The sequence below is a fragment of the Protopterus annectens genome, chromosome 6.part0 (assembly GCF_019279795.1).
Source record: "Protopterus annectens isolate FY-2018-M chromosome 6.part0, PAN1.0, whole genome shotgun sequence".
NCBI lineage: Eukaryota > Metazoa > Chordata > Ceratodontiformes > Protopteridae > Protopterus > Protopterus annectens.
Genome location: NC_056737.1, coordinates 1,353,167,250 through 1,353,190,724, shown reverse-complemented (window position 1 = coordinate 1,353,190,724; position 23,475 = coordinate 1,353,167,250). Strand labels below are relative to the sequence as shown.

General features: G+C 40.5%; 1 protein-coding gene across 2 annotated transcripts in view; it reads left to right on the top strand.

The window, feature by feature from the left end:
* MYLK (myosin light chain kinase) overlaps window positions 1–23,475 on the top strand; it is a 2,381,262-nt gene that overhangs the window by 2,122,096 nt on the left and 235,691 nt on the right. For both annotated transcript variants that reach the window (XM_044074915.1, XM_044074916.1), the window contains exon 25: window positions 16,479–16,682. In XM_044074915.1, coding sequence (XP_043930850.1) covers window positions 16,479–16,682 — 204 coding nt within the window. The remainder of the gene's footprint in view (window positions 1–16,478; window positions 16,683–23,475) is intronic.

Here is a 23,475-nt window from a genome sequence, read left to right as displayed (position 1 = left end):
TGTGTATACATGTCTTGCATATGATGTTACATTACATATTGTACAGTGACACATGCAACTATATGGAATATAGTTATTACAGGTGCAGTATTGACTTACCAGGCAACTCCAGGCTCAATGGTTGAGAGACACCCACCTCCACAATATTGGCTAAGGCTTGTGGATGTGGTTCTGCAGGTGTCCCCATGTTGGCCAGTAGCTTCTTGGTACATGTGAGTCGGGGCCGGGTTGGTGGTCCACCATCTGTTGCACCTTGTTCCCTGGCGATTGCATTTGCACGCTGTTTCGCCCATCTAATTAGGTCTGTACAGTGTCTGTGCACCTGCTGGTATGTGCAGTTGTGGCCACCCACATCATTAACCCTCCTGCGAAGTTCCATCCACAGGGCATCCTGCTGCTGTGCATCCTGTGGCACATGGCTGAACAGGATATCATGATTGTCAAGTAGGTATAGGATGAGGGCCTCATCCTCCAAGTGGGAAAAAGGGGGTAGCCTTGCACGCGGCATACCTGGAAGACATAATGATGGAGACAGGTCACAGTAACTCACAGAGACATACAGAGCTACAGCTGAACATACATGTGTATCGGATTTATTACGTTTAAATAGTATTTGTAAACCTACATGACACTGACGTGTTTGTGTCACACACATGTGACACTCAATGGTGAGTGGATATTATCACCATATATATGTGTGTGTGTCACCTGATTACATTGCTCATACTCCATGTGGATGCTGTCTTGATGTGGGCATGTCTGTTTGCCTGTACTGGTGTTCCTACCTATCAGCACATGGCTGGATGTGTCCACATTAATGCAGTCGACCTTGATGCTGTGTATATGTCACATATAAAGACTTACACTGCCTTAACAGACATGACCTGTAACCCTGAAGACTTGCTCACATAAGGTTCTACATGTATGTGTTCTGCCATATAAATCTACATGGCACTGTACAGCAATTCAGCATCCTGCCATGTATCACCTGTTTTGCACATGTGATACACATGGGACACTGGCTAGCCAGATGGTATTTGCAGGGATGGATATCAACTATAGCATGTACAGTCAAAGTCAACTAGTAGGCTATATGCCATGGGCCATTTATGAATTGAAAGGTTACCTGGCAGTAGCCGACAGGTGGGTCTCTGGGGCCAGGTGGAGCAGTGCCACATTACTGATCCACAGGGTCATCACACCATGTCTGAGAGGGGAGCGATGTGCAGCTTTGATGGACAGGAATGCATAGTATGGCAGGGCTGTGTAAAGTGTATGGGACAAGGATCTGTCCAGCATGTGGAAGGTGGATGTCCATGAAGTATGTGTTTGAGATCAGAATGTGTACGTGTAGCATGTCCAACATCACTGGGTTGGACATGGATTTATTCAGGGTATACATCATGCTACATAGTGGAGATGGGGAATGGGAAGGCTGGTGTAGGCCATCTGCACATGGCCAATACCCGTTAAAGGAAATATGTCATCTGATATGGGTCACTTGAGTGTTGTGTATGGCTGGACAATGATCTCTATATTCATGAATGCACCCTGTCATTATTAGGGTTGCCACATATGACTTCCTGACAGGTGTGGTGATGTAGCTATCACAGGAAAGATAACTGCCCAGCTGCATCCCTTACACACGTGTCCATTATGTTAACCGCTGCCTAGGTGGTAGTTAATGGGTACAGGGTTATTAACATAGGGGTGACAATGCAATATGTAGCTGTCAGACTATGGCCATATGTCACACACACCTCACCTCAAAGCCTTTCTGTATGTTGTCCACAACACTCTTGAGTTGGCTAATGCTCCTAGGTCATAGTCATTCACATACTTCAATAGGCAGATGCCTTCTGTTTGTCTGTGAGGTATGGACTACAATGAGGGGGAATACAATTAATTAACCCTGACTTACTGTAGCTGCCACTGGTGTGATGAGCATGTATTATTCCGACACCTTCTGTAGTGTTGGTTCTGCCAGCAGACCCGTTGCAAAACACTCCTGTGACATAGGAATGTACATCTAGTATACTGAGTGTAGGTGGTACACAGTATTGGTGATGATGTCCTATGACCTGGCAAGGTTATGATATGCAGTGTGAAATCAACCTTACTGTCATCTACATCTGTACTGCTGACATCAATTATTTGATCAAGGTTCATGGCCTTCCAGACCAGACTCAGCAGGATAGTAGTGCAGTAATTCCCATTATCAGTGGTGTCTCCCCCTTTGTGGGTTGTGATTCCTGTTGGTGTGCACCATTCAGTGTGCACACAGCCTGACATGGAGCTATGTTTTACATGATGTGTACGTTGGGAGCATCTTGTTTTGCCATATGTGTATTATACAACCTGTGATATGGACAGGTCCCATGCAGCCTGAGTGCAGCTTGTACCTGCATAGTTGTGGGTACAGGGACCCTGTGGTGTACATGGATATATGATTGTGTACCTGTTGCAGGGGGGGGGGGAGGCAGTGTGTTTATGTTATCCAAGACCTTATGTGGATTGCTTATTCATGCTCAGCACTTGTTCAGAACTTGTAAGCACTACATAAGCTACTAATTACTATAGCACTCAATCTTCCTCATTACCTAGAGGTAAACAGGTTTTGTACATACTTTTCTCACTTGCTTAGAGTAAAATAGCTCTTGTACTCACTTTCCTCACTTGTCTAGGGAAAAGTAGTTCTATATTCAGGCATGTCCAAGAGTCAACTGCCAGTGTTCTCTCCTGTCTATCTGATGAATCTGGACATCTTGAGGCAATGTACACATTGCCTCATGTACACAGACAAGCCTCTCCTCCTACCACCCAACACTACAACCTGTGAGAGATGCACTTATCTAGCCAAACTGGAGGTAAAGCTCTCTCCAACCAAGCCTGATCCTGACAGTCATGTGGAGAAGGTAAACGTTTGCACCACACCACACTCATCACATAGTCTCACTGAATCTACCCCACCATTAACTGAGAAAACTACTCGTGTACCAACTCATTAGCTCAATGCTTTCTGGAGTTCATAAACTCCAATGCCCTGGATCAACATATCCACACACCCACAAGAGGCAACAATATCCTAGACCTAGGCATTACCAACATGAGTGACCGGTGCTCCACACCTGAAGTCAACTCCTCGTTGGTCCTATCCGACCATGAGCTGAACACTGTTGATATCCACATCCTGCCCCCACCCCACCCGCCATTAAGGGAACCACAGTATAATATGTCTACAAAGCCAACTTCATGCTTCTTAAGACAGACATCCATGCAGATGGACAATACTGTTACAACTGCTGAATCCTACACAAATGCACTCTGTAAGCACTTACACGAGTGCATGGATTGTGCTATCCCAAACAGAACCAAGACGCTATACTCCTAATTAAGGAAACCAATCTGGTGGTCCCCTGCCATAAGCAAACTGTACAACAGGAGCGAGACACTGTTGCAAAAGAGAGTACAATCCCATGCGTGGAGGAGCTCCCTGGTCAGCCTCAGTAAGAAGGTGAGATCCCTTATAAGATCCTCCAAAGCTAGCTATGAAAACAAAACCGCCACTAATTCCAACAACAACCACAAAGCATTCTATAGCTATGTCAAATATCTCGATGTCAACACCCAGATCTACTCTGAGTTACACCACAAAGGCATGAACATTACAGAACCAACTGATATTGCCAACATCCTGGAAGATAGGTTCAGTGCTACCTTTCCACCCTCCCTCTCAAAGCTACACACTCTAAAGCCAATATCACAGCATCCATGGGACCGGACAGCATCCCAGGCTGCATTTTACATGAACTTCAGAACATACTGGCTCCCCACCTATGCACCATGTTCAATAATAGCCTCGCATCGGGCTTAGTGCTCCCTGAATGGCACAAAGCAACAGTTATCCCACTCCACAAAGGTGATGCCACAATGGACCATGGGACCTATTTCCGTATAGGCCTGACTAGCCTGGTCTGCAAGACAATGGAGCACATCACGGATCAGAGTCACAGAGACATTGGGTACCTCCAAATCTTTGACCCCTCCCAGTTTGGCTTTGTAAAGGGTAGACCATGCCTCCTAAACCTGGTGGACTTCTTAGAGACAGTTACCAAGGCATTAGATGAGGGTAAGGAGGTCCACACAGCCTACCTAGATCTCTCAAAGGCTTTCAACACCATTTCTCATTCTGGTATTATCAACATACCCATCCACCTGAACATTAACCCCTATGTCATGTGATGGTTTGCAAAGTGGCTCACGGACAGAACCCACACAGTGGGAGTTGCATACCCTAGGTCCAACTGTATACCAGTTACAAGTGGCATCCCCCAGGGCTCAGTCCTAGGACCCCTCATGTTCGGTATATAATTCTCTGACGTACAGGCAAGCACAGGAGGGCTTTGGCTGAAAAGGTTTGCAGACGACTGCAAACTAGGGAACATAATTGTTTCCTGTTACAGACACCCTCTGGAAGGGTCGCACTGAGACAGATACCTGGTGTCAATATCATGGCCTCAAGCTGAATGCCAAAAAGTGCATAGTCTTCCCCTTTGGATATAACTAATTACCCACGGACTACCACATAGGTGCTAATCCCCTACACCAAACACAAAACCAAAACTAGTAAAATCCCAAGGGCGATAAGGAACGCAATAAGAGAGAGCTCGTTTTGTAAAAGATTTAATGTACCACAAAAGTAAAATTAGCGCTTTCGGCGGGTAAAATAACCCACCTTCATCAGATTACACAGCAGAACAAACAAAAGCCTGCATTTATGCCTTAAAGCATAAGAGATGTGTCCAATTGCATTAAAGTGCATCTTTTAAGCTATTCAGTTGCCGTAGCGACCTTAAAGTAAGATCGCTACCTACATACTTTACTTGCCCTATTGACATCAAAAGAAATACATACATTTTAAACCGCAACAATTATTTTAAAAAAAGCGCATCAAAGCATGTCTTGCTTATATTGAACTAACCTATGTACGTACCCTTGCATTATGGCAGCCTGTCATTATATTTACTATCATGAAAGTAAATGCAAGGGAAGGTCCTTCTACACTAGCTGTCAAGGTAAAAATAGTATAAAATGACATTGTGCTTAATGTTAAATCTACTCCTGTTACAGTGCTCCATATCATTAATAATAATATGCATACATTATACAAGTAAAATTAAAAATTATGTCCCACTCGCCCTATATCTAAACATTTCCTATTCTTACTTCATTAAAGCAAGTTTAATACAGAAATTAACAGTTAAATAAATAAGTAAATAAATGAATGAAACACATTAATGTTAGATTTTATATTATTATAGTCTTGATTTATATAATAAAAACTGTGGCTCAATCCCTGCAATGAAATGCAATCAATAATCATAAGCCTAATATTCCCAATGATGACATAAATAACCTTGTCCCTACCTATTGTATGCTAACCACTTTAGAACACATTTAATAGAAAGGGCCTTGATAGCGCAAAGTGTAGAAGGACCTTCCCTTGCATTTACTTTCATGATAGTAAATATAATGACAGGCTGCCATAATGCAAGAATGCATTACATAGGTTAGTTCAATATAAGCAAGACATGCTTTGATGCTCTTTTTAAAATAATTGTTGCGGTTTAAAATGTATGTATTTCTTTTGATGTCAATAGGGCAAGTAAAGTATGTAGGTAGCGATCTTACTTTAAGGTCGCCACGGCAACTGAATAGCTTAAAAGATGCACTTTAATGCAATTGGACACATCTCTTATGCTTTAAGGCATAAATGCAGGTTTTTGTTTGTTCTGCTGTGTAATCTGATGAAGGTGGGTTATTTTACCCAAAGCTAATTTTACTTTTGTGGTACATTAAATCTTTTACAAAACGAGCTCTCTCTTATTGCGTTCCTAATCCCCTACATACAGAAAAGGTAATAAGGGATCTGGGAACCCCAGTAGATAACAATATCTCCTTCGATACCCATAATGACAAGGTGGTTAGAATATCCTTCTACATGGCCCCCCTAATCTCTAATGGGTTCGCATCCAGATCAAAGGAGGCCATTTTGCCTCTCTACTCATGACTTATTAGACCCATTAAAGGATACAGCACCCCATTTGGGATATACCTTACAAGACAACTGCAACAGCTTGGAAGACCACAACAGTACCACACCAAGAGGATTACTGACCTCAAACAGATGACCTATGCAGCCCAACCTAAGAAACTCCAGCTGTACTCGGTTGCATACCGCATACTCACAGGTAATCTCTGCTTGACATACAAGGCCCATGTCCAACCCAGTATTGCTGCATATGCCCCACCTAAACAGAGGCCCCTGAGAGCCACATGCTTTAGAGATATACACCTAACCAAAACAATGACTAGGACGTGCTGGACGGATAGATTCCTGACCCGGACACTCCCCATGCTTTGGAACATGATTCCAATGTACATCAGGCAGGGCCCCACACTAGCACTCTTCAAGGGAAACCTTGACGTGTGGATGGGAGACAGACATGTACCCTGGGGATCACTGCAGTGGCTCTGCTGGACAGAGGCACAGGGAACTAATGGCTCTGCCGTTCAGAGGCACAGGGTAACCTATGGGGGTGGCGAAAGCCAACACACTCTAGCTAGGCTTATAAATACCTTTGGTAAGACAGCCTATTACCTACCTTTGCACTTATTACATGTTTTATGTGTATGGATAGTTAACTAGCTCTTCCATTTTACTTTGCTATCATGCTGATAAACTGTCGGGTGACTAAAAGTCATATGTATCCTGTTGTTGTGTATTGTAAATGCCAATAGACATAACTAATGTTTGCCTAACATAACAGTAATGCTATGTAGCTTGTAATACATATCTACCTACAATACTGTACATTACACAGTTATTGGCACAATATCCCACAATGCAAATCATAATTGCACAGTGGGCCAACCTTCGACATGTTATTCTCAGTAATACACCCATACATATGGCTACTGTTATAATATATCAACATATACTATCCCCTGTTATAGCACATACTTGTTGGACCAGCCCTGCCACTGACAGTGGCTGGTGAGGAATATTTGTGTTCAAAGCCCTTATATAGCATCCCTTATGGTGTATACGATATTTGCCTTGTGACCTACAGCAGTGCACACAAATACTACAAGCATTACTATGCTCAACAATACATCACTTCAAGATAACTGTTTCCACTATATGGATTGCGTGCACTTTAAATATTACAGAACAGGTACTATATACACAGACATATACTGACTGTTCTACATACCTTATTAGTAACCCGAGGTGTCGTTAACCATTGATTCAATCCTTTTCAGTTTGTGTTTCAATATTCTTTGTAACGTTCTGCTGGTATATACGGATAGTTTGAATGTGTGATAAGCCATCCTTTCTAATTAAATATTGGTAACGTGGTATCCTGACCACCAATTGGTGTTCCAAAGTAGTTAATTAAATGCACATCAGCTGTGCAGCTACTCCATTAGCCGATACCATGGCAACAGTGGTGTATAACCGAGTACTCCTTTTGGGCGTTGTCCATTTGCCTTAAGGAAGATGGCCTGGATGTGTTGTTTGTGATGTATTTCAACAGCTATATGGAGACAGGCAGAGATATATTGGCTTCATGACTCCCGTGGATTGTGTGTAATGGCTAGATGATTTTGTTCTACATGTGAGTACAGCTGTTATATTTCAGAACATTGCTACTTATGCAGGATTTGTTTGTACCTGATACTTCTGCAGATGTTTAAGGTCTGGCAAGGATGTTTGGGCAGCTCAAGGCTGTATGGCTATGCATGAACTGTTATGTGGTTTACAGTGTGCTCACCAGACATCCTTGATTTGGTGTACATGTGTAGCATACTGTGCTGTTACTCAGTAATTGGTAACGCATCCCGGTGTACACATTTAAAATATTTGGTCAGGACACAACCGCCCAAAGAGAGACTGTCCTTCGCAAAGTGGGACAGGTGGTAACACTATCATTAACTCATGTCCATAGCGCATATTTGTAATAGTGTATAGGCATATACTCTCCATATCCTTTGTTCATAAAGGTTGGTCGTGGCGGAATGTGTGATTGCTATGGTCCATGTTATACTCATATATGAACACTTAAACCACTGTATACGGGATACCTATGGAATCCCAAAACCACACAGTTCCGACGCCCACAGTACCGGGCCTAGACTCCCATACCCCATATTACCAACAGTGGCAGTAACTCGTGAATGTAACACGAACATGGAACACACACACATACAGACACACTGCTACCCACCACATCCAAACAAACCATCCTACACTATGTATGAGTAGGTGGGCAAGCCCCCCTGCACCCCCCTACTTTAATATTCTACCTCCCAGATCGCACAAACAGATGCACAAAGCTAACCCACACCCACACATTACAGTCCCCCAAGAACACACACTTATACACACTTCAGCCCTCAGAAACACACTTACACACAGTAAACTACCTGAACCGCAACACCAGAAGCACTGACTAACTGTCCCTTAACATCATGATTTTAAACCTCGCACATCTGGTGTTCAGTACTGTGTTCTTTCGGACCTTATGCCTCGGGATTACGGGCGTTGGTATGTAAAGCAGTTGGTATGTGGTAGGTATCCCATTTATATGTACCTCCATGGTTATGTAGATGCTGTTAACCTATCTGTATATCTACATATATATGTATATCCCCATATATCGACATATGTCTCTCTCTCTCTCTCCCTCTCTCTCTACATGATGATGTATATATATATATATATATATATATATATATATATATATATATATATATAACATACATCTTTCATTGGGTACATGCCAGCTTGTCCTATTTCCACACATTCCTACCTTTTGTGTTTTATCCTGTCAGTATACACAACTGCCATTGGTACATCTCGCGTAGCTTAGTGGTATGTTATTGTGAAGATTGTTGGTTCTAATCCTGGCAGTGGTATTTTTCCTCTCAGAGCAGGCACTGGTAGTGCAAGGGTGATTAACGCACATTTCAGCAGTTATGAGTTCCACATGTTTATTATTCTGTGGAAAACTACCTATATATGCAAGCTGTGTTTAAGGTATACTATGCAACATGTAAACATCTGAGAAGATTCCTGTCAGGGATACTCCCCATTATTTGAAACTACATCCCTGATTACATTTTACAAAACCCCTCACTAACGTTCCAGGGAATCCTTGCAGAGTGGGTGGGGAACAGTGGATACACCCCAGGGATCCCACAATTGGCCCTGCTCCACAGAGGGACAGTTAGTTAATCGATGGGGTGGCGATAGCAGACACCTTTTGCCTATGCTTATGAGTGGCCTCGGCAGTTGGGCATGTACCTACCTATGTATCTATGAACCTCTACATACAGTATGGACACATCCTGATAGCTTAATTCACTGTTCAGGTATTGACTTACCTTGTGCCAATGGCGGTTGTGTGTACAATAGTTGAGGGCTACCTATGTAGGATGCACACAGTATACATGACAATTTACAGGTGGTCGTGTGTGTGTGTGCCATCCATGTTGGCTGTGTGTGCAGGTGGAGAAGGGTGTCAGTCCATGAGTGCCTACACTGTCAGTTTGTGTGCTATACGTTCCCTCCTTGCCAAGGCATGGACATACTGGGCACGCCTCCGTCTGCCTACTGGGGCTAGCACAGGGTGTTCATGGTCTGAGTCCCTCTGTGCCTGTGGGTCCCTTGGCAAGGGTGGTGGGCTGTGAGGGCCTTCACCATTCTGTCCCTGCTGCAGCTGTTTCCGCAGGATCATATTGTGTAGCATGGCACATAACTATGAAGATGTGGGCACATGTGCCTGGAGAGTATTGCAAGGCTCCACCAGATATGTCCAAGCAATGGAACTGTGATTTCAGCATCCCAAACACGTTCTATATGATGATTCTGGTTTCTGCATGTGCCTCATTATGGCGTTCTTGCGTGGCTGTGTGTGCATTTCTGATGGGAGTCATTATCCACAGTTCCAGTGCATAGCCAGCATCCCCCACCAGGTGGCCATATGGGATGTCCCCCCTGGAAAATACCTGATACAGCTGTGAGGCATGTCAGATGTGGGAGTCATGATAGCTTCCAGGGCTGCCAGCACACACATCCATGATAATGCCCTGGGCATTGCACACGACCTGGTAGTTGATTGAGCGGTATCCCTTGCAGTTTATGTAGCACCTACCCTGCTCACCAGGTGGTGACTTGATGTGTATGTGCGTGCAGTCTATTGCACCCAGTACTTCTGGGTAGTCTGCCACATGGTGGAAGAGATGCATATTGCTGGCCAACTCCTCCTGCGTTCGAGGGAAGTATATGTGCTCATTGGCATATGTGGTAACATGGCATCCAGGAACTGGTGGAGTACCCTGGATGCTGATGCCTGTGAGATCCCCATGATATCCCCAGTTGGCCTTTGGAAGGTACCTGTGGCTAGTATTCTCAAGCTTACACATACCTTCGTGTCCACTGGGATGGGTTCCCCTCTGTTACTTCTGGCTCTGAGGCGTGGCCGGCACAGCTCAACAAGTTGCTGTATGATGTCCCTGTCCACCCCGTAACGCTCTACTATCTCCATATCATGTAGCCCCAGATAGGTTACCCTGGGTCTGAACACTCTTCTCTTCCTCCGGTGTCTGAGATGGTTGTCAGCATCATCCTCTACACCACCATCGGTCTCCAACACATGCTGGTGAATCAAAGCTATGGCAGCCCCTAACATGTACATATTAAAAGTTCCCTGTCTGTATACACCAATGGTGCAGAGTGTCTGGGAATACACAAGTGTGTGTGTGGGGCTTTCACACCTTATACTATTGTACAATGGATGATGCTGGTGTAATTGGGTGTGTTTGTTGAATTCCAGCTGCGGGGCATTTTAATTATTGGTTTTACAGCAGGTACTGCTGTTGTGGGGCCTTTGGTGTGGACTTACACTTGGCTGCCGTGATTCATCTATTGCCCTTTATTTCAATTTTCAACCTGATTCCCCTCTCATTGTCAGGCATGAATCCAGCTGCCAGCTTTCTTGTTTTGTACTTTCACAACCCAGGATTGTGGTGGGAAATGTGTTATGTAGCTGATCTACTGCAAGTTTGCTTTGTTCTGCTGTGACAGTTCTCTTTTCTTTGCTGTACGGCACCTCCCCTTTCCTGTTGTGCAGGTAGCAGCTAGCAGCCTTATTAGCTGTTTTCAGTGTCCCACTGTGAGTTCCTAGGTGTTAATTACTCATTTGTACTCCAATTATCATGCTGCAGGATTTCCTTATTGTCTTCCCATATCCTTCCTGTTTCAGCTGTGGTGCGTGCCGCGCACAGCCGTTTACCGGGTTTCGAGCGCATTTTCATCCATGTTCAAATGCACTTTCGGTTACCTTGTGTACTCTCAGCTAAGCAAAGCTATGGCTACTTCCACACCCCTATCCTGCGGCTTTGCTTAGCAGCAGGCAACCCGGATTAGCAATGATCCAATGTGCTTACAGCTACTGTGGCGCACTCCTCTCTTGATGTCATGTTTACCTCCAGGCCACTCTTCGGTGTTGTACCGCTACACCATGTGGTACATCCTTATGCCGGCGGGGCATTTGCGATTCAGTATTACTTGACTCATTTGCATGGGATTGACTACTAATTCCTAGTTACTGCACTGAACACTGTCACAGACCCTTAGCAACCCTTGCGCCATGGTTGTGGTGTAGCATGCGTGCCATTGACTATTATGGGGCATTCATGAATTGTGTTACATTGCAGTTTTATGACATCTAAATATATTTTCCTTATAATCCCGTTTGCGCACAGATGCACTGCGGTTTTACTTTGTGTTAGTGTGGCCATGACATTAAATGTTATTTTTTATGTGTTGTGCATGTTTTTTTATGCCATTGGCTATATATTTAGCCATTGGCATATATTAACATTATAATACGTAAGTTTGGTCCACTTTCATGGATCCGATTTTATGTTTGTCAAAATGTAAACCGTTTTTTTTTTTTTGGTTTGCATTTCTTCATGCTTACACTGTGCCTGCACCACTTCATGAATCGCTATATACCTTCATTTGCATGCTACACTGCTGCGCATGGGGTAAATAGCATACATGCGCCGGGAGCTGCGCACCTCTGGCATACGCTGGTAGTGCATGTGGAAACAGCTCATACCTGAATCGCTCAGCGACCATATTTGGCGCTAGATCGCCGACACTACTCCGGCGCCTGGCGCAAGCTTCATGAATCCTGGGAATTGTTTATTCTTATTTCTTCCAAATAGTCTGCTGTTTACAGTTGTAAAAGTAGTGTTTCAACTGCAATTACAGAAGTGAATTTTGAAGTTATTCTACAGAAGATGGATTCTATCACAGGCTGTGTCAGTATTATTGCCTTCCCATTACCTGTGCCTTTTCACTATAAATTTATTCATTGCCCGGTATGAATCATTGAAGTAATTGTAAAAGGCAGAATAAAGACTGCACCAATATGGATAGAAACTATGCGAACATGAAGGTATAAAAATAAAACTGTCTTAAGTAGTGCAGTACAGTATATCTCATATTCTTGCTTTCATGCTTCAGCGTTGCACTGTTACAGTTCTAAACTAAAAATGACTATACATTACAAGGCAGCGATATTAATTACAATATTTGAAGTATCATTTGTGGTATGCTTTCACATTACAGAAGAAATGTATATATTAAGACAAAGGTTGTAACTTTGCACATAGTTTAACCAAATTTGTCCTGTAGTATCCTGCTGTAATACCATTTAGAGAACAATCTGTACAGTGTCCAAACATTCACATTACTCCAGCTGGATCTCTTCACCTGAAGGAAAATGGAATCTGTGGGGGAAATGATCTTTGTATCAACAGTGCTAGCCATATGTCTTACTTAACACTGCAGACTGTCAATTATAGCACTTATTTCCTCTCCATCTGGTGCCATAACAGACAAATTGCCTGCAATAACAGAATCTTTACAAATATTTTGAAGGAAAAGCTGTGGTTTGTAATGGAAGTTAAAGTGAGTCATTTCAGAAATCAGACCTTGAATACATTTGTGTGCTTGTGTGTATGTCTGTGTCTATATGGTGTGCGTGTCTGTGTGTGTGTATGTGTATACATATATATATATATATATATATATATATATATATATATATATATATATATATATATGGGTCTATATTGCAATAGCGAACGCTTAAAGCAGTGAACGATGTTACATCGACACATTTTCAGCGAAAGCTGAAAATGTCGTATCCAAAGAACAGCAATTTCTTTCCTAGGGAAAGAAATCGCTGTTCCAACCCCCGCAAAAAAAAAAAAAACACATTACACACTTCCAAACATATACTCACACACCTAATCCTAATTATACCCCCCCCAAAAAAACAGTAAACAACTAAATACACATATGCACATAACCCAAACATACATTTAACGAAAAATAAAACAGTAAACATTTTAAACCATATGCACTTACCGTAACCCGCACCTTAAACCTAAGGTCATTAACTCTCGCACATTTACATAAACAGCTCCAAACACATACACACTTACCTTAACCCTAATTATACCCCCCCAAAACAAAAGTAAACAACTGAAAACACATACACACATAACTCAACCATACATTTAACACAAAATGTAAAACAGTAAACACTTTCATACATATGCACTTACCTTAACCTGCACCCTAACCCTAAGGTCAGTAACTGTTGCACAATCACGCTCGGGAGCTGTACCGGACAAGGGATTACACTACACTTCAGAACATGGCAAAACAACGAAGCGGTCAAACGACTTCTTGCCCAGGGAAAGAATTCGCTGAACAGCCGCTTCGCTGTTTTGCCTGTTCACTCTACGTGTCGATGAAAACGCATTCGACATAATGCATTTTCGTTGTACTCATAGGAACCCTACATATATATATATATATATATATATATATATATATATATATATATATATATATATATATGATATACAATCAAAATTATGAACGTGGGTGCTCTGCAGACAGAAAAAGGAATGATAGATGTCTGAATTCCGTGTTGCTGAGCATTCCATGTTCGAAATTCCTATCAGTGAATGCTACTGTGCATTCTCTGATATGAATTCAAAGTATTGCACAGAGATTACAGTACTGTGTGGTTTGAGACATCATCCCTTTCCTCGCTGTGGTATGATCTTGGAGTTGGAATATATAGTTCGCTGGGGGCCTGCCCCCCTGCAAAAATGTGATGTAAGGTGTAGGAGTTTCACGTAAGTGTGCTCCTCTAGGGAAATCACGTGGTCTGTTGGGCAACAATGTCGAATCTGCTGAATTCGGTCAGCTGATTCGACATTGTGTCCAGACATAAATTGCTACTTTCACTCATTTTTCGATATTCTGTCTGGAATTTTTTTTTCCAGTGACATTTTGATAGTAAACCTACATATATAGCTTACGTTCCTAAGTCAAATTCATAGAAAGCCTGTGTGAAAAAAAGGAAATGAAATTCAATGGGCAAATAACTTGAAGCCTCTTAATCACATTACTATAAGAAAACATGGTGTATTAATTGTATTGACATTATTATTATTATTACATAAAAGTCCAAGTTTTCTGGTTTCATTTAATGATTTTATTTATTTATTGACCAGATTTGTCCAACTGAGTTAATTAGCCCTTTTTCAGCGGAGGCCCAGGGAGAAAAGCTCCACATGTTCTACAGATTATCATTTACAAAAATAAGTAACCAATCAACAACTGGTTTACATAAAATAATTAAAGCAACATATACATAAAAAAACAAGGATTTACTGCAGTAAATTAATCATTATGTCTGTCAGACTTAGAATCCTACGTCATTCAGAAGGACTAACAATAGTTTTGTCACCAGATGTAAAATATTAATTATGCAGATAAGAATGTATGTAATGTGCCTAGGCTAGAGAAGTTAATGTGTGACAAGGTCTAGAAAGTTAAAGAAGGTTACATAAGTTGCAAGCAGATAGAGGTGTGCAGTTAGGGTTGATAAGCTGTTTGGGGGGGGGGTGTACAGAGGCAGGTCAATTGGCTTAACAGGTATTCTTTAGTGGCTAGCTTGAACTAAGTTGCTTGAGTGACCTGATCTCTAGTGGAAGTTTGTTCCAGGCCTTGGAAGGATTATAGCTATAGAGAATACATCCTTTCTTTTTAGGTTTGTGGATTTGTAGCAGATCTAGGTTAGACCTCCAGAGGGACCTAGCAGGTGGATAGTGGGAGATGACAGATGATAGGGTAGGACAGTAAGAAGGCTGATAAAGGATAGAGTGGATGATCTGGAGTTGAGGGAGAAGAAGCTGGTGAGGTAGTTCTAGCCAGTTAAAGTGTTTGAGTGAGAGACAGTGATGTGACTTGTAAGTTTGATGGGCTTCAAATTTGGCTATCTTGTAGGTGGATTCAAGTTTAGCAAGGAGTGTGGAGTTGAGACAAGTAAGAATTTGAGGTGGAGGCAGTATCTTTGGGAGTCTTATCAGCACAAGGATTGGGGGAGCAGGGACCACCAAGATGTAGTATGCAGTTTAACGAGTTCCAACATTTTTTGGGTGTTAGATTTCAAGGCTGAGGGTGGATTATAGTAGAAGTCTTTCTTATCTTTATTAATACACTTTTTGGTTTGATTTCTAAGTTCTTTGTATTGTAGCAAGTCTGCAGGGAGCTTTATTTTGGTCCATGTTTTCCATGCTCTGTCTCTATTTTTCATTAGGACTTTAAAAATGAATCTTGTGACATGCTGAATTTGTGATTTTTGGTAATTCCTTCCTCACATCCTCAGTAAGGAATTTGACAGATAGTCTAGTGTAGTTAGTTGTCCCTCTTCATAAACTAATCTGATAATAAATATAGAACTCAACATTTTGAAATTACTGTTTACAAGAAAGTGTTTTCATATGTTGAATTGTGTTGTATATCAAACTGAACAAATGTCATTTTACTATTGCCCCTGAAGCAGCAGTTGATACCACATTCAACCTTAAAATGTTAATCGTTTTGCCTGTGATTTACAATAAGGGAGCATATGAGATGAATTTCACAAAAGTGAGAGCAAACTCAAAAGTGATATTAACATGCAACAGGTCTACATGCATAGTTTGGCAGTTGGCCCATCAGAGTATTTTTTCTTGTGGCAGTTCTGCTATGAGAGTGGAAGTGATTGGTATGCATATAGTCACAAGGAAAATTTCTAAGCAGTAAATGCAACATGGTGAGATGCACAGAACGGCAACTCTTTCCATGTATTATGTGGTCGGAGAGCTCTGCTTCATTTTTTTTTCTAGTCTGGTTTACAATTCACTGCAGAGGGACCATATCCAAAATGCACAACTAATGCTAAGCATCATGGTTCAGGAAAAGATATGTCAGAATATTGCATTTTGTCTGAAAGCATTAACACACTAACATGGTTTTAATTTTGTTTCCACAGAGGAAAATTTGGCCAGGTGTACAGGCTTGTGGAAAAGAAGAATCGAAAAGTATGGGCCGGAAAATTCTTTAAGGCGTTTTCAGCTAAAGACAAGGAAAACATAAGGCAAGAAATCGACATCATGAACTGCCTGCATCACCCTAAATTGGTACAGTGTGTTGATGCTTTTGAAACCAAGACTGATATCGTCATGGTGATGGAACTGTAAGTACTAAAAACTGTTGCAATGTACAGTGCATGTTATATTAATGCATGATGCATTTCAAAACAATAAGCATCACAGCAAAAAAGTGAAAGAAAAGTAAGTGATAAAGTTACAAAACAGTCTTTGGTATTTGTGCACCAGTAATACTGGTGCAGCAGGCTTATAATGAAACTGATAACTAAGTTGTTTTTTTTTTTTGTTTTTTTTTTTTAAACTAAGCAATATTTCTTCAGTTAAATTACATGCATGGGATGTTTTTTTTCACGCATTTGATGATGGCCTTCACACCTGGTTGAGCTTCCCCCATTTTTGTTATGCATTTTGTGATTTTGCATTTCTGCTGTACTCTACTCTGATCTTCAAGTGTTGCAGTGCAGTAGAAATAGATTGTGCACTGGCTGGAGATATTATGCAAACAATAATGACCCACAGGGTGTATTTTATTGTGTCAGTAATACCCGTTCAGGGGTGTTCGGAAGTGCAGCACTGCAGGCAGGCTGCTTACAGAGTGCAAAAATAATGGTGACTGTTATTCCCGTAACAGTCCAACTTCCATGGCAGCTTAATATGCTGCCGTGAAGCGGCAGACTCATTTTTAGTGGCTATTAACTTGTACATTAACACCCTGCTGGAAAATGTTCTTTCTCCAATCAAAGTGGCAATGTATATGTCACAATAAAGCCTTTTTCCCAGGTGTGCAATTAAAGGTCTCAATTCTATTACAAAGTATCATTCGTCTTGATTTTGTAACTCACAGCTATGGAACTGCTTATTGTTATCTCCAAATTGTTCATTGTGTATGACTTGTGAGCTGAATGGAATGTTCACTGGTAAAAACACTGATGAAATGAGAATATTTTCACAATATGACTAACATGACTTAAGTCATCTTTTAGAATAAGGCAGAGGTTGTTTGGAAGTGTGGTAATGTCAAAAAATGAAAGCTGGAAAATCAACATTTCCTACTTTGGTATCGTTCAGTACCTGGCATGATTAATGGAAAACCTAAGAATGTTCAGAAAGTTTTATCTTTATAGGTCTTTAATGCCAGGAAAATGCCTTATTCTTTGACTTACTGGAACTGTTTTTTTAATCCCCAAATATTTTTATTGAAACAACATTTTATCACATGCCACACTTTTTACAGCAAGTGTTGAAAAGAAAAGATAGTCTGAACATGTTTTAAATAAGCTCTTGACAGAATTTCAGATTAACAAGTAAAATAATAATGTGACCATTATTAGGAATCTGATTTTACATTTTGTAGGTAATACTGTCAACATTTAGCAAACTATGACTTGACTGTAGCACGTACAGCAACCAAGACGATCAGTAATAAAACAAGGAAGGTGTTTCTTAACAGCAGATTGACTTTTTCAGCTCTTTCTCTTTTTGTTTGACTGTTGTCCATTTGTCTAACCTGTTATTTTTTCTGCTGTCGTTTTTTTCCATTTAAATTATGTTTATTAACATTTTCCAAAATATAACTGTTAGATCAGGGTTTTTCATTTTACAGACAGGCTAAAAAATAAAATAAGCTAGAAATGGTGTTTCATTTATGCATACATTTTAGAAAGCAGAAACAAATCTTCCACTGAATGTTGACCTTGGTGAAATAACAGTTTGTCCAGGGAAGATTGCAGAGAGTACTTGTTAAGTTCTTTTCTCAAGGAAAAAATCAAGAGATAAGTTAAGCTAAAAACAAGACGTATTCTAAGGATCAAGGATTTAGGGGGTGGCTATACTCAATAGAGAAAAATTACTGAAAAAGAGAATATAATATGCTGTGTGCAGGATAGCAGGACAGTTAAGGTTAGTAAGTTTGTTTGACCTGTTACTTCAGAGAAGATGTCTAACACTCAAGCATGAGTACAGAAAACAGGTCATCTAGAGACTATGTCAGTTTACGTTGTTCAGGACAATCAGAATGATGTACAGCAACTTGAATTGTTTATCAGAACTGTTAATGGAAACAGTATTTCAGATATTGTGAACATCTAATAAAACCTTATTAAATGAACTGCAGTGTTTGGAGAATTCATGCTGAACAGTGCACAAGAATTGGTTCATAAGGGAGAGACTGACACCTATTGAAGCACGAGCTTGGGTAATTAAGACTTTCGTTTCTCAGTCTCATGGCATACAGTGTTTCCAGCTAACTACGGTAAAGTACCTTCTTATCAAATCTTACAATAACCAATAATAAAAAATTAAAATAATGCACATCCGTTTCAGTACTTTAATTTAAAAATAACATTTTTTGTAGTATTTACACACTTAAGTCTGGTAATTTGGTGTAGTCTTGTCCATATTACATTGGTCTGAATCCAGTATAGTATCTTGTATTTCAAGACTTTTGGCCAGTCTGTTGAGAGCTTGCATTTCTGTCCATTTATCTTGTATTCTTTCTTTTCTTTGAGTTTTTTGTCCTTTCTTCCTGCTGACCAACAGCTCCTTCTCGGGCAGTTAGCCCATATGTTTCTCTTCACCAGGGTGGCAGCCAGATGAGAGGAACCTTTATTAAGGAAGCCATCAGAGTTTTTTGCCTGTTAGGTTTTCAAACACCCATGCATGTCCTGGATAGTTTTCTAGGACTTGTCAGAGAGATTAATTTTTCACGATTGATAGAAGCATGCAAACACCCCTCCCTTACAAGCAAATTTCTTCAATTCCCACAAATAAATCACTGCACTTTGTGTGCCCTAGACACAAGCACCAACCCTCCTTTCATCCTGAGAAAGCCAAGAGTCCACATCCCTTCACTCATCCCCCTCCCCAAAAAGTGAAGGGAGCTAGCATTGTGTATACTTTCATGATCCTGTCAATAATTTCAATGTGTCAGTATTAAAGTGTCTTTATGTGTACTGTTTGTTTTCCACCATTTGGCTATACTGGATTCTATCACGTATGAATGACTCAACCTATTTACATCCTTCGTATTACTCCAAGTCTGTTTGAAACCTCCAATACCTAATACACAAATATTCCATCAAATTTCTGTTTTTTTCTTTTTCTTCTAAACATCATATCTCAGTTTCTTAAAGGGGGTTAAAAACACTTACGTAAGAGTCTCATTTGTTGATCCCAAATATATGTCCATTTTTGTAGGAATAACATCTATTCCATACTTTTCCACAGTCTCTAGTTTTCACACTAATATTTTCTTTATTTTTACATTTATTAAATGATGCATATTTAACATCATAAGATTGTTCCTCCAATCAGTCAACATAAATTGATGTACCTCTACCTTTTCCAAACATTGTTCCATTGCTCTCAAGGTGCAACTTTTAATTTATTCTTGCTGTTTATTTCATACTTTTTTAGTTCTTCTTTTCCTTGAAGCATATTTCCAGTGCAATAACTATGAGCTCGAAATTACCTGTGTTGATTCATTGTAGTTTTTTATCATCCTGGTCATGTCTGATTCATTCCTTGTTTAGAGTATCTTCTTTATTTTAGTTAACTGAATAAACCAAGTTAAGGGTAGGAAAAGGGAGATTTCAGGATTTACAGTTTAGCCATATGCATCCCATTAGATCATATCATATCATATCATCATTAGATGTCTAACACATGGAGCAGAACAGGGTGTGCAATGGGCTGAAAGCACTGGATGTCCTACACTTCCACAGAGGGTATTACCAGCAAGCAGTGGCCTCCCCTTCCCTTAAACAAAGGAAGAAGTTTCCACGAGAAGAATCACATTTTCCTTTATTTTTCCCAAGACCTGCATTTCCAGAAAAGCTGAACAGGACATCCCCCTTCATACATCTGCCTTGATGCCTGGCTTCTGCAGTGCAGGGGGCACTATTCTGACCCAGTTGCCTGGATCGCAGTAGGGGCTCCATCCCTCTGCGGCACAGAGCTAGGCCAAAATAAAATAATGCATTTGATGGTCTCCTCATTAATAGAATTTGAGAGTAAAGCCATCTGGATCCTCCATTTTATCATTTTTTTTATTTAACTAACATTTTTAATTCTGCTGGATTGATTGACTGATTTATACATATATACATTTGTTAATCGGGTAAGTACACTTGTTTGATGACTCTTTTTGGGCATGACCCAGGCCAGAAGGCACAGTAAACATAAAACAACTGATTCAAAGACCCTTTTTAGGCATGAACTAGGTTGGCAAATTCACAAAATTTCAAACAATGTGACAGTAGCAATGAACATAAATATCAAATGCAGCTGAGTCTTTCTGAGCTGAACTTATTCTGTCTAAACAATTCAAGTACCATTTTTGAACACCCAAAACTTCTGAACTATTACAGGCTCATAGGTAAGCACTAGGCAGATCAGTCAAAATCCCTTGTCAAAAGTTCCCTCCAGCCTCAAGGAGGGCAAAAAAGGTAGACCAGAGGAGAATTTGAGGGTGCCTTTCCAGGTGTCTAGGTTTAATTTGTCAGTGGCAAGGCTAATACTCTGCTTGACTTGTAGTAGAAGTTTGTTCCAGAGGTGAGGGATTTGTTGGGATATGAGTCTATCACACCAAATATGTCTTATTTATCTGTTGATGAAGATAGGTTGTCAGAACATTTTTTGAATGTGTGTTTAACTTCTTGTTTTAACAATAAAACATCACCACTTGCAGTTCTAATATATGTTATTGATATACTTTTATTTTCTTTTATCTCCATGCATTTGGCATCCCTCGCTCCCTGTATCCTCCAGTAAGACCCTCGAGCTAAAGCAGCTGCCATTTAAGTCACAAGGTCAACTACAGTACAATTCAAATACGGATAGTCCATAGTGCCATTTCACAAATATCCACTTTTTATCCAGATGGTTTATAATCAGCCATTGTTTCCTATTCTCAATTGGACATGCAGAGTTTTCTGTTTTTCAGTGGAGCCTTTGTGCTGCCAAGAGGATAATATGTAGTTGCCTCAGATCATACTCAACCTACCCTTTTTATCATGTGCCTTTATCAGAAACATCAAAAGTGTTAAGTCCCCCCATCCTGCCACAACTTATTCAGTAGTGTTTGCATTTTACCTAGGAAATGTTGCTAGCTCATTGAATCCTCATCTATCTCCATCTCCAACATTTTGGTGATTATCTCTCTAGTATGGTTGAGAGACCCAAATGACTTGCAACATAAAAATTGATGTAAGCATTGTGGCATAAAGTATTTAAAGTAGAAATCTCTTGTGGCACATCTAGATACAGCTAGTATCATCTTGCTATGCTCATCAGACATTAAAGTTCCAAGAGTATTTTACATGTTTCATACACTAGAAAGGACTTGGTTAGAAGATGTGTTTGGAAGGACATCATGTGGTCTGGGTAATATCACTTGCATTAGGATCTTATCTGGTCTTAATTTATAATTAGCTGTATTAAAGGTCTGATCCTAATTTTCCACCCCCCCCCCATGTTCCTTATAAAAAGGCATTATGCAGTTATAAATATTAAAGCAGATGGGTCCAAGGAAACCCCTACTTCTCTGCATCACTGCTTAAAATATCACAGATTTTTTTTCTTTTAGTAGCCCTTCCCAGACAATCAGCCCCTTCTCCACTCAAATTACATACAAGAGTCTTTTTAGAAGCCCTTCCCAGAAAATCAGTCCCTTCCCCTCCAAAATTACATACAAGAGTGTTTGCCACCTGGTCTGAATGTACAAATCAAAGTTGTGGATGGCTAAAACTCTCTCCATGTCACTGTTTTAGTGAACTGAAACCACTGCATTCCTATTCTGCTAGGATGTTTTGACAGAGAGCAGCAGAGCATGCTGCTTTCCTTTATTTCCCAGTGTAATATGTTAAGTTAAAGGCTTGCAGGTTACTCAATGTCCTTTCAAACTTCTCTATAGCTAGTAGACATCCATTACAGAACTACTGTCATCTAGGCTTCTGGATAGTAATATTCGAATTACTGTCAAATCCCCCCCCCCCCCCCCACCCAAAGTTTCCATTCCAGAAACTGTTTTTCTCAAGTTAAGCTTGATTTTCCTCTGAATGGTCTTCAGTTTTCTTTTTGTGTTGAGGTGGGGAATACCCTGAGCCAAATAGAGTATGTTTTAGCAAGGTTTTGACAGCTACTTTCTGAGCATGTCCCAGCTTCCCAACTTTACGTTTTTTTTCAAACTGAGTTAGATTCATTGTGATTTCCAAAGTAACACCTTTGTGGACCGCCTAGTAGTTTTTCTTTTTCTTTGAACTTTACCAGTTAAACTGAAAAATCTCTTTTATTTGTCACAAATTGTTTTTATTTTTATTTTGTCCAACAAAACAAACAGCAGCAGAAAGCAAACGTTCAACCTCTTCGCTTGAAATTGTTGTATTGTCGCTTCTGTAGTAATAATAGTTTATCCACTTAATAAAATCAACGAGCCTTTTATTTAATAAATGTGAAGCGAAACCAACTGTTAAAACAAATAAAACACAGAAAGTCCTATTAAGCGCTTTTCGTCTTCACAGTGTGAAGACTTCTTCATTTATTGTGTACCAAGAGATTCATGCCATGCCTCTATATAGTGAAAAAAAAACCATCAGTCCTGCTCTGTGTCTTTTAAATATACCACTAAACTATCTGGGTAAGGAGCTACCTCCTAAATCCCCTATTCCATGTCTGCACCCCTCTCCTCAGAGTCACTGATAATTTGAGTCTATGTCTCTAAGTGTAGGTCAAACTGAAGTAGGGACATTGGCCTTGTCTGTCTTGTCTCTGTTTACAAATGCTAAACTTTTTGACAAGCTTTGACTGTAGCATTACATCCTAGTTCTTCAAGGTCCTGTGCTGTGCAGTAAGGAAGGACTATGTTGTAGACCATGGCAGCAT